This window comes from Equus caballus, chromosome 1, assembly GCF_041296265.1.
Source record: "Equus caballus isolate H_3958 breed thoroughbred chromosome 1, TB-T2T, whole genome shotgun sequence".
Taxonomy (NCBI): Eukaryota; Metazoa; Chordata; class Mammalia; order Perissodactyla; family Equidae; genus Equus; species Equus caballus.
Genome location: NC_091684.1, coordinates 134,210,988 through 134,223,965, shown reverse-complemented (window position 1 = coordinate 134,223,965; position 12,978 = coordinate 134,210,988). Strand labels below are relative to the sequence as shown.

Here is a 12,978-nt window from a genome sequence, read left to right as displayed (position 1 = left end):
GGGACAACAAGGGGAGTGACAGGTTGCTGAGGCCAAGAGTGTAGATAACGATAAGAAATAATATTTATTTCAACAACTGTTGACCTAGGCATCTAGTCTAGACTCTGAAAGAGTCATATCCTCTCTTGGAAAAGTTGTCCTTCTGATAATACAAAGTGTGTCTGTGTACATGTCAGATTGTCTCCATCTTAAGAGTTAATACGTATGAGAGCAGTCTTGGCTAACTCCCTAAGATTTGTCCCAGAAATAATTTTTTTAACTAAACTAGTAAAGTCTTTTAAAAAGAGATAAAATCTGAGGTCTCCTTTTCCAAATACATTCTGTTATTGAACTGTGCCATAGGTTAGTCTCCTATGAAACTTTGAGTATGATATTTGTTTTAGCATTATAAATGACAGGAGAATCTAAGAGTTTACTTGTAATATTTCACTAGATGCTACTATAACAGCCCATAGTTATACACGGCTTGACCATCCATTGATGTTACATGATACAAAATAGGAGACAGATCTTTTGTTGGTATTGTGTTCCCTGTCTCTTAGAGTCAAAAGGATCCAGGGTGCAAAATTCAGCTTCAAAATATTCAAAAGGAAAGCAGGTTATTCAAAATTCAGTTAAGCAATTGCTACAGTGAACTACCCTGCTTTTGAATATCCTGGTGTATTGATCCATAAGTATACTGACACTTGTCTAACCTGTGTCTCATGTGGAATTTAGAAACCCAGCTGTAGATGGTGGTCAAAAATAAAAATAAGTATCAGTGGGTTTTCTATTTAATACTGTCCAAATCATAAATATTTCTGCCCTTTGGCTAGATAGTTGTTGAAATTCCTAAGCACTAATCCTAATTGGACCAGAATAATTTAAAAAATCACAAGTGGATTATATTTCTAATATATACCTTATGATTTTTACTATACTACTTTTACTATGTCCATACTGACCATATGTTTTAATAATAGGTATTCCATTGAAATGGCAAAGTAGAATTTCTCAGTCACATGGCTATTTACTGATATTGAAAGTTTTTTCCTCTGTCACTTAAAATAAAAAAGGGGAAAATATTTACAGAAATTTCCATGCTGTGGTGTGGGAAAGGGCATGGATGTTTTAATAGAATCCAAGCCTTGTCAGTTATAAACTTACAGCCTCAGGCAAGTGTGAGATTAAGTAGCCTCATCTGCAGAATGAAGCTAGTGGTCTGTTCAAGCAGGTCCTATAGGGGTTAAATATCATATGTAAAGCATATAATAGACACTAAAATAAACCTACTCCCCTTCTGTCCTACTACCCAGTTCCATTTTCAGACTAGCAGCAAGTCTGAAAACTTTGTTTTATATTGCAGCTAAAGAGCTGCAAAAAAATGGCCTGATAAGTACTATTATGTACAAAAGAGAAAACTTATTCAAGGATGGTAAATGACAACAACTAATCTTTTATTTATTATTTTTTTTTGAGGAATCTTAGCCCTGAGGTAACTAGTGCCAATCCTCCTCTTTTTGCCGAGGAAGACTGGCCCTGAGCTAACATCCATGCCCATCTTCCTCTACTTTATACGTGGGACGCCTACCACAGCATGGCTTTTGCCAAGCGGTGCCATGTCCGCACCCGGGATCCAAACCGGCAAACCCCAGGCCGCTGAGAAGCGGAACGTGCATACTTAACCGCTGCACCACCGGGCTGGCCCTGACAACAACTAATCTGTGTATCACTCTATAATGTACAAGTTATTTTATATAGAACTATGTAGTCTCATTTGTCATGTTTGTTCAGTATTATTATTCTAATTTTATAGATAGACAAACTCAGAGAAGCTCAGTCACATGATTGAAAGAGACAGGGCCAAGACTCAAATGCACGGCCTCCATCTCTTCTTACACTCTTTCCGCGTATGCCTTTCTCCCTGTCTCAGAAAATGGTGGCAAAAACTCCTTGCTTAAACATTTTAAATGTAATCTCGCCTCACTTTATAAATTTCATAAATTCAGCTGGTATATTACAGAAACCAATAGTGAAAAATTATCTCAATTAACTGCAAAACTTTGTATAATTACTGGCTTTGTTTTGTATATTAGGTCATATTTGGATCGGCTCCTGACATCGATCTACTGCTCTAAGGCATTTTAAAACCCTCCGTTGTATTTCCTTTCAGATTCTGTACATGTGAAAGATGAGAAGAACAAGAGCAGCGGCCTCGGGAGCCTCATAAACAAGAGAGAGCTTAGAGGAACTGTGTCAAGTAAATGCAACTAAGCAAAGATGGAGCACTCAGTACAAGATGGGAGGAGTGGTCACCAAGTTCCAAAATGAGGCAAATGAAATTCCACTAAGGAAAAATCAAGTGCAAAATGCATTTAAATTAAGTTTTCTTATGTAGGGAAAAACATGTCAGAGTGTCAAAGGAAGTGGTAGGCAACTTCACTGTCAGTAGTAGGGAAGAGTGGTCATTACTATGGAAAAAATTAATTTTAGATCCTGCAGTTTGTGTTAAAGGACGAGAAGAATTACTTCCTGGCTCTTTTCCCTCCCTGTAACCAAATGCAGCAACCTGTACTTGGAAGAAAACCTTTTACCCATGACACAAGCTGAGACAAGGTTTTCTGTACTAGGCTGTGCCTCCTAGCCAGCTCACACTGCAGCTCTCTACTGCTGCCACCTCAGTCTTCATTCCTCAAACCTCAAAGCCCTGACTTCCTCCCGCACTCTCTGACTTCATAGAGAATATAGTTACTACCATGAGCTTCAACTTTCCTGACACCAAATCTGCAAACCTAAGTGTATCTGTACCCATCTTTGAGCATTCCTCACTTCTATTGCGATGACCCTCTTGGCTAAAGCTAATCCCTTCACCTGGGCACAGGGATCTTATGCAGACAATTCCTTCACATACACATCATCGTCATCGTCGTCATCATCCTCTCTCTATTGGCTCTTTTCCATCAGCGCTTAGACGTATAGATGTCTTAAGTCTCCCCATCTTTAAAAATAAAAGCATGACCTCATATCTCCCTCTTAGATATTGACCTTTTGTTTTCCTCCTCCTCCAGCCAGATCTAAAGTGTCACAATTCTTCACCTCCCTCCCACTTCTCAACCTACTTTAATCTAGATTCTTCTCCCACCACTCTAGAAAAAATTCTCAATAAGATCGCTAATGGTTCTTTTTTTTTTTTTTAAAGATTTTATTTTTTCCCTTTTTCTCCCCAAAGCTCCTGGGTACATAGTTGTATATTCTCTGTTGTGGGTCCTTCTAGTTGTGGTACATAGTTGTATATTCTTTGTTGTGGGTCCTTCTAGTTGTGGCATGTGGGATGCTGCCTCAGCGTGGTTTGATGAGCAGTGCCATGTCCGCGCCCAGGATTCGAACCGATGAAACACTGGGCCGCCTACAGCAGAACGCGTGAACTTAACCACTCGGCCACGGGGCCAGCCCCTAATGGTTCTTATTTTATTAGTCCTCCTAGTAACATTAAACCCTTCTTTTCAAACCACTCTTGTTTAACTGATGCCATACTTAGTTGTCCTCATACTTCTCTGACCAGTCTTTCTTATTTGCCAGTTTCTTCTCTACTTGCTGTAGATTCTCAGAGTTTTGTCCCAAAAGCTCTATTCTCCTCATTCTGTACACACTTCCTAGGCTCCCTCTTCCCATTCCCCAGGCCAGCAATAGATTTGAGCACTTCAGACCTGTACTTCTCTCCTGAACTCTTCCAAATTTCTACCTGTATATCCATTTACCAGCCTACTAGACATATTCCCTTGGATATTTCATAAGCAACTCAAACCCAACAAATCCCAAAGCTCATCTCATCTTCCCCATCACACCTGCTCTATCAGTAGTCCCACTGGAAATTCCCCACCCACTTCTAGCTAGACACCTAGGAGTCATCCTTGACTTTCTCTCTCACACACTTCACATACTTCAATCTAGTCATGTTGATTCTACATCTTAAATATCCTTTAAATCCATCTATTTCTTTCGCCAATACCACCACTCTCGTCCAAACAACCGTCGTCTCTCATCTGGTCTGCCACAATAGCTTCTAACGCGGTCTGCTAGTATTCACGCATGCTTTCCACCCCCCAGTCCATTTTATATTCTGCTAATATCTTTAATAAAGCTCTGCATAATCTGGCCCCTTCCTGCTTCTCCTACCTCCTTACGAGCTAGACCTCTCTTGCTTGCCCAGTTTACTGTACTCCAACTCTGCACACCTTTTAGTTCCTCCAACACAACACCTTCTTTCCTCCCCTTAAAGCACTCTCACTTGCTTTTCTCTCCCCCTCTGACTCCCACACTCTTCATTCGGGAAACTCCTATGTAATATCTTCCTCAAGGAAGTCTTCCCTAATGCACCAGACTGGTTTGCTTTCCCTGTTAAAAATTCTCCAGAGTCATGAACGCTTTCAGTATGCCCAAATCACATATAATTTTTGGTGGTGTATCTCTTCCTGCTAAACTGTAAGGAGGCCAGGGACCATGTCTGATTTGCTCACCATTCAATCCCTGCTGCTTAAAATAGTGCCTGGCACATAGACGCTGGTGGTTATTTGTTGAATGAATAAATGCAAATATAGAAACAATTTATCAAAAAACAGCCCATCATCCTTCCATGGCATTGCAGCAGAAATCAAAATGCCAGGTTAATCAGCATAACTTGTCATGTTTGCATAAGAGCAAGCTATTATGGGATACGGGGTTGATGAACTCAAGCAACCTGATGGAAAATAAGGAACTCACTAAACATAACTCTAACCATGGACATCCCTTCAACTTATCTGCTGATTTCTTAAAGATTTTCACATTTCACATAGTTGTAATCCATGTGTAAGCACTATTTTAATTCTGCTTTTTACAAATTTCCCTCCTTAATCATTGTTCACTTGTTACGGTTAAAGGTAACATGGGGTTACATCAAGTTAATAGATCATGATGTTCGTAACCATTTCCCCTTGATTAGGTTTTTTGGTTAGTTGTAATGTTATGAATAGCAGTGCTGCAAACCCTCTTCATAAATAACTTTTTCATTTCCAGTTATCTCCTTGAGGAATACAAAACTGGAATTGAGTTATCAAACTATATAAGCAATTTATATCCCTTCGTATAGATAGCCAGAGAGTTCTCAAAAGAAAGAATCAAGGTATAGTACTATTAAAAATGTACAATATAAACCTATGTATACTTCCATGTAGCTCTACCAACGTTGGGTTTTATACTTGTTTAAATTTATTTCTTGAAGTTTAATAGATAATAACTCACAATTATTGAGCTCTCTATGTGCCAGGGACTTCTAAGGATTTGATGTGAATTTTCCCATTTAATAATCACCATATATCCGTAGGGTAGATACTATTATTGGATACTATTATTGTCCCCCTGTTAGAGATGAGAAAACTGAAGCTTAGAGTTGCCCAAGTTAAGAAGTAAATTGATGAGGTTTATTTATTTATTTATTTATTTATTTATTTATTTATTTTGAGGAAGATTAGCCCTGAGCTAACATCTGCTGCCAATCCTCCTCTTTTTGCTGAGGAAGACTGGCCCTGAGCTAACATCCATGCCCATCTTCCTCTACTTTATATGTGAGACGCCTCCCACAGCATGGCTTTTGCCAAGTGGTGCCATGTCCACACCCAGGATCCAAACCAGCAAACCCCGGGCCGCAGAGAAGCGGAATGTGCGAACTTAACCGCTGCGCTACTTGGCCGGCCCCAATTGTTGAGATTTAAATGTAGGCATACTGATTCCAGAACCTGTACTCTTCACCACCATAATATACTGTCTCCTGATTGTTTGTTAATGGTAATGTGTTTTTTTCTGTTTTATTTACCGTAAAGGAAAAATTGCTATTAAAAACAAAAACTGAATGTAGCCTTTCCGATTTCAGGAGTGTGGCATAATTTATTGCTAGGGAGCTTGTTTTGTTGAAGTAACTATCTAGAAGGACCTTTTTGGTTGAGAAAGGTCAACTTCCTGGGTTTAGCCTGGGTGGGCCCGGAGGATACAAAGAGAGATCAGTTACTCCAAATAATAAAATGAAAGCAATCTGAATTTTCACTGAATGTCCTAGAAAAAGAGAATGAGGCCTAGGAAAGAAAGAAGTGGAGGGAGGTTGATGAAAAGAACTGAGATGGGATGCATACCAGAAAAATGGCAGGAGGCAGGGGCCTACTGGAGGACATGCAATGATAAGTTTCCTGAGAGAGTAGAGAATGGCTGTTAAATTTCTATAAGCAGTCATGTATGCATTTAATTTGAAGCTGTTTTCTTCTTTGTGCCTTCCATTAACTCTAAACCTTTTGTGCAATTTGGATACACCAGCCGTCTTAGTGGTGGATCATTTGGAGGAATGAAGGATGAGAAGTGGCACATCATGGGCAAGAGGGCAATAGCCAAAGGAAAAGCAGTAGGCAAGCAGGCTGCATCATGGTCTGACCCAGGAGAGAGAGAAGCAACCTGGGAAACCCTTGGACAAACTGAGGTCTCAGGACTTCCTACAATGGTTGAAAATGGGGCTTAGGCCATTTTTGTATTGAAAGAATGACTCCTAAACATTAAATTGCTTGGAGTTGTCCAGGTTGGAAACTTCTGGGTTACATTCAAGCAAGAAAAAAATTTTGTTGAGCCACAGTAAGAGAAATTTGATTTATTAGCAGCATTTTTCAGTCTCCTCCTTGGTATGTGGTAATTAGCTTCCAGAACACCAAACTCTTCTGGTTTTTCTCCTACCTCATCAGGCACTCATCGGTTTCCTTTGCTGGTTCCTCCATTTCTTCCTGATCTCTGTGGCACTGACCATGTGCCACAGGGCTCAGTCCTCCATCCTCTCCGCTGTCGACACTCAGTCCCTTGGTGATCTCATCCAGTCTCGTGCTTTTAAATACCATCCATATATTGACAGTTCCTGAATTTATATCTCCCAGACTTCTCTCCTGAACTCCAGACCCAAATAGCCTATTGCCCACTTGACATACTCACTTGGATGTCTAAAACTCATCTCAAACTTATGTCCAATATTACATTTCTGATCTTCCTTCCAAAAACTCCACCACTCACAGCTTTCTCCATTCTCAGTCGATGGCAATTCTATTCATCCTTTCAAGCCAAAAAACATGGAATCATCCTTTATGACTCCTTTTCTGTTCTACTCCATCTCTAATTTGATAGGAAATTCTGCTGTTTTTACTTTCAGAATATATTCAGAATCAGCCCATTTTACCATCTCTACTTCGGCCATGCTAGTCAGAGCCACCATCATATCTCCTGGCTCGCCACAGAGCCTCCTAACTGATCTCCCTGCTCCCACCTTTCTCTCCCTAGCGGCCAAGGGTGGTCCTTTTAACATGTGTAAAACAAAAGCTTATTATTCACTCCTCTGCTTCCGTTTCATTTTGAATAAGAGCCAGATTTTTTACAGTGGTCTTATATGATCTCCAGGTCCCCCGCAACCTAGCACCACCCCAGCATCACCTCTGACTTCGTTTCCTGGTCCAGAGCCCCCTTGTTCTCTCTCTTCAACTCTACCTGCATTCTTGCTATTCCTGAACAAGCCAGGCACCCTCTCACCTTAGACCTTCTGCTTTGGTTATTCACTCTGCCTGGAATGCCCCACAAAGCTTATTCTCTCACTTCTTTTAAATCTGTGTAAATATCAACTTCTTAAGCAGACCTTCCCTGACCACCCTCTATTAGTTGGAATTCCCCGTCAGGATTTCTAATCCCTCTTTTGTTGCTCTACATTTTTTTCTTTTTCCCTTAGCACTTATCACCTTCTAACATAATATATAATTTATTATTTTTATTGCTTATTGCTAATCTTCCTCCTCCCCCTGCCAGAATATATAAGCTCCATGAAGGCAAAGATCTTTATCTGCTTTGTACACTAATATATCCCAAGTACTTAGCACAGTGCTTAGCCCATAGTAAGCACTCAATGATAATTATTTGAATGAAAAAATAAAGTCCGTCATCTCCAGAATCTCATTCTGGGATGAGAATGAGCTTCCGAGTCTACAATTTTGTACAACACAGGCATTTCCTTCAGATCAGGGGCCAGCAAACTTTTGCTTAAAGGACCAGATAGTAAATATTATAGGTTTATAGGTCATATGATTACTGTTGTAACTATGTACTCAACTCTGCCTTTGGAGCTCCAGAGCAGCCAGAGACCATACATAAACAAATGGGCATGGCTGTATTCCAAGAAAACTATTTACAAAAATAAGTAGCTGGCAAGCAGGCTGTACTTCACTTTAGACAAAAATACATCTTGGTAAATCATAGCTCTTCATTGGCAGATCAGGCTCTATCCATCCACTCTACCAATTGCCAAAAACAAAATTTTAGAAAGGTACATGTAAACCCAGCAAAATTACAGATCAGGACCTTGTCTGCCTGACAAATTGGACATTCCTTACTCAAAGGGGACTATTGACTTGGGTGGGGGTGGGGAGGAGAGAGAGAAATCCTGATATCAGCCACTTTCTTGCTAATGAGTCTAGAGCACATTATCTATAGCTTTGGAGTACCCTCTAGAGATTTCTAATATGCAGAATGATCTAATTCTGAAGCCTTTTTCTCTAGGCCATTAAGCTCCTTGGCATGATGAATTTCCTGTGGCAAGGAAACCATTTTTCTTTTTGTCAGCTGTTCTAAAAGTCGATAGACTGATGCAGTTGCTTAGGAAAGTACCTGCCAATATTCTGAGGTCCAAGCCCTAATCTCCTGCCATCTAGAACAGTGATTCTCAATCAGGGGCAGTTTTGACCCCCGGGAGACATTTGGCAATGTCTGGAGACATTTTTGGTTGTCACAACCAAGGGTGGGGGTGCTACTGGCATCAGGTGGGCAGAGGCCCAGGATGTGGCTAAACATCCTACAATACACAGGACAACCCCCATAACAAAGACTTATGCAGCCAAAAATGTCAGTAGTGCCTGAGGTTGAGAAACCATGATCTAGACTATTCCCCTGGACTTTTAATCTACCTTGTTCTCCATTGCCAAACCAATATTCCTACACAATTAAATTTATCCATTGCTCCTAAGCTTTGATAGCTCCAGTGGCTCCTCATTGCCTGAAATACCAAGTCTCCCTCCTTTCCTGGCACTGAGATCCTGAAGGATTCTGCCCACTTATGTATCCATTCCTCAGAAGGAATTCTGCTTCTCCCAAGATTTCATCTGCACCTCTTCTTCTATCCTTTTACCAATGTTACCCTCCGAACACACATTTTGTGAGGATCATCCCCACATCTTTGCTCTGATCCAAATCTTACTCATTCTTTGAAGCCCACACATGCTGCACACCCCTCTGCCAGTGAGTCCATCTGTTGCACTCCCTTTTGTATTTGTCCTGGGCTCACATGTCTAGACAGTTATATAGCTATTCCCTCTATTTTGTCTCCTCAGTAAACTCCCTGAAGAGGTCTGTATTGAATTTCTGGCCTATTAGTTTCAGTTTCCACAGTGTAAAGTGTGAAAACTGTATTGTTGTATTGAGAGTCAAATGAGTATAAAAAGCACCTTGTTTGGGGCTTGGTACCCAGCTAAGTGCTCAGAAAATTATAGTATTCTAGTATCTATATACGTGTACATCCAGGAACCCATACAAAGTGCTTAATAAATCTTTTAAATGTAGTCATGTACTGGCGAGAGCATACCATTAAGACTAGCCTGGTATTTGGAACTAACAATAGAGAAAAAACTTCCATCAGAAATCCTACACCAGATAACACACCTTCATGCTACAGTGAATCCAGGAGCAGTGGGTGTACATTTTCCCAAAGTGGTGCCTAAGCCACCCTTTCTGCATTTAGCAAGTTAATGAACAGCTTATGAGTAACACTTTGCCCACTCTGGCCCAATTTAGAAGGCTGCCAATAGGATAAGACGTCAATATGCCACAGTCTGCTTTGCTGGGGTCCTAGCTGCGTCCTCCCAAAGTGCTTCTGCTCTTAGCCACTGGAGGGTCTGATGTCTGTAGAGAAGTCAGCACCAATGGGATGAGGCTGCAGCAAGGGCCTGGCCTTTTCTCAGGCGGAAGAGAGCCTTGTCTCCGATCCTGTGAGAGGAGAAGTGAGTGGGGCATGGTATTCCGAGCAGCTCAGGTTTGGCTTTGGGCCAGGCACTGAGTGGCAAACAAGAAGGAACACACACATTCCAGAAAGGCAAGGAGCCCTGCCAACACGAAGGAAGCCCAGCGAGCAGTGCCTGCTGGGCGCCAGGTGCTCCTTGGCTCTGTGGAGGTCAAGCATGCAGATGGATGAACTCAGGTTTCTCTGGATTAGCATTTCAGAGGCTTAAATACCCCCCTCCCTCTCACTTTCAGTGGCCAAAACATGTATAACCATTAAATTTTAATCCTCCCTGCTCTAGGATCCACCTGCTGCACTTTAGAGGAAGGTAGGAGGGGAAAGAGTGTTGTTGCCTCCTGAAATCACACTTTGCAGGAGCCAGGTTTCTGTAATTTTGTGTCCTGAGTAAGAGAAGATGCTACTGACGAGGGCAGATCATGGGGAAAGCCTGGGATTTCTGCGCCCTTGTTGGAAGTGAGGCCGAGCTTCCCCTGTGACTCCTCCCTGCCCCCCACTTGTTCTTCACACCTGCCAGTTCTGCCTTCCTACTGGCCTGACCTTCCGAAGGTCTGGAGATCCCTTGGGAATGCTCTCCTTTCAGAATCAGCTCAGACCTTTCCCCCGGGTATGAAAGAAGAGGGAAAGGGAGAAGAGAAAGGACCAAAGGAGACAGGAGAAATGGCCATGTGAGCCTGCCAGAGAGTGCCTTCTGTGATTGGATAGGCCGTACACTGGACTTGGATGAGGGCTGGGCCCTTTTTTGACCTGCAAGGGGACAGGGGGACCTTTGAGAAAGAATAAATTGTGTTGCTCACTTCCTCGGCTCTAGTTCCTGCTGGACTTTGCTGCCACCTAGTGGCCCAGTTGGCATCTCTTCCCCCTCAAAGAGATAACCAGCCTAGAGATCTGGCCTCAGTTCCAGGCCTGAGGCAAATAGGAGAGCCTTCTCTGAGAAGTTCCTCTGCCCTTGGATGCCCTGATCCTGTGGCCCAGCAGCTAGGAGAGGAGCATCTCAGATTTAGGATCTCACCCAGTTCCATGGGTGGTCCTAATGTCATGGCCATCAGGTAGGAGGGCCAAGGCTGGGTGGCTGGCTGGGCACCTGGGAGTGAGGGTCGGGGCAGTTCCTTACTCCCAGGATGTCTCCAACGGGATGCAGTTCTCATGGAGCTCCCTTCATTCCTGAATGGCCTTCTCACTAGAACTCCTCCCCCTCCCATTACCCTTTCTCATCTGGCTAAGGCCCACGTTGCAAAACTGAGGCTCCTGCATTGTATATATATATTTCCCTTCATTCCCCCAAATTTAAGGCAGTTGTTTCTCCCTTATAAAGTTAGCTCATTTCCACTAAAAATATAAATATGTCTAAGATTATATACCCTCTCTGATGCTACTGCTATGAACGGGTCCTTGGGAATAGTGAAAAGGTGGTATATTAGCATATGTAGATTATAGACCATATTACATCCCCATGTTTATTTCTTCCAGCAAAGGAAAGCACTTGGTTTCAGCAACCACTGATCCTACCAGCTCCAAACGTTCAGATCTGAGCTGCAGTACCCAGGGATTGTATAAAATCCAAACTCCCTTCTACCTGCTTCTCCAGCCTTTCTTTGTTTTTAATTGTGGTAAAATACACAGAAAATTTATCATCTTAATCATTTTTAAGCATATAGTTCCATAGTATGTAGTTCATATTGTTGTACAAGCGTCATCACCATCTCCAGAACTCTTTTCATCTTGCAAACCTGAAACTCTATACCCACCAAACAGTAACTCTCATTTCCCTTCCCCCCAGCCCCTGGCAACCACCGTTATACTTTCTATTTCTATGAATTTGACTACCCTAAGTACCTCATAAGTGGAATTTTACAGTATGTCTTTTTGTGTTATTTCACTTAGCATAATGTCCTCAAGGTTCATCTGTTGTAGCATGTGTCAGAATTTTCTTCCTTTTTAAGGTTGAGTAATATTCCATTGTACGAATATACCACATTTTGTTTATCCATTCATCTGCCAATAGACACTTGGGTTGCTTCCACCTTTTGGCTATTATGAATAATGCTTCTATCAACACGGGTGTACATGTAGCTCTTTGAGACCCTGCTTTCAGTTCTTTTGGGTATTTACCCAAAACGAATTACTAGATCATATAGTAATTATTTTTAATTTTTTAAAGAATTGCCTTATTGTTTTCCACAGTGGCTGCACCATTTTACATTCCCATCAACTATACATAAGGGTTCCAATTTCTCCACATCCTCATCGACACTTGTTGTTTTCTGTTTCTTTGATAGTACCCATCTTAGTGGGAACGAAGTGGGATCTGATTGTGGTTTTGATTTTCATTTCCCTAATGGCTAGGGATGTTGAGCATCTTTTCATGTACTTGTTGGCCATTTGTGTATCTTCTTTGGAGAAATGTCTATTCAAGTCCTCTGCCCATTTTTAAATAGGTTGTTTGTTTTGTTGTTGTTGAGTTGACCTCTCCAGCCTCTTCTCATGTCACTCTCCCACTTGATTAGTATCCAGAGTCGTGCAGACCGGCTCTCTGTTCCTCAGAGACACAGGCCCTCTTTCCTACCTTTACAGCTGCTGATCCACTTTCCAGGAATGCTCTTTTCCCAGCTCCTCCCAAAACTGGCTCCTCATCCTTTAAGCACGAGCTTAAATGTCACTTCAGAGAAACTTTCTGGCCCACCGATTTAAAGCCATCTCTCTGTTTATCTCATATTACTGTTTCTTTCTTTCTTTCATAGAACTTGACTGCAATCTGCAATCACCTTGTTTACATATTTACTTGGAACTTATGTTTACATGGAACTTAAGTGCCATGGAGACGCAGAGATATTGCGTGACATGTTCACTGCTATATCCCCAATGCCCAGCATAGTAGCTGGCTC

The 12,978-nt window shown here is 41.8% G+C and overlaps 1 protein-coding gene across 7 annotated transcripts in view; it reads right to left on the bottom strand.

Moving 5' to 3' along the window:
• Positions 1-6,630: 6,630 nt before the first annotated feature.
• Positions 6,631-12,978, bottom strand: part of GRAMD2A (GRAM domain containing 2A) — a 43,647-nt gene continuing 37,299 nt past the window's right edge. For 6 of the 7 annotated variants that reach the window (XM_070234441.1, XM_070234443.1, XM_070234450.1 and 3 more), the window contains one exon: positions 6,631-10,062. In XM_070234441.1, coding sequence (XP_070090542.1) covers positions 9,990-10,062 — 73 coding nt within the window. In that variant the 3' untranslated portion in view covers positions 6,631-9,989. The remainder of the gene's footprint in view (positions 10,063-12,978) is intronic. The other variant, XR_011425658.1, reaches the window with a different exon arrangement.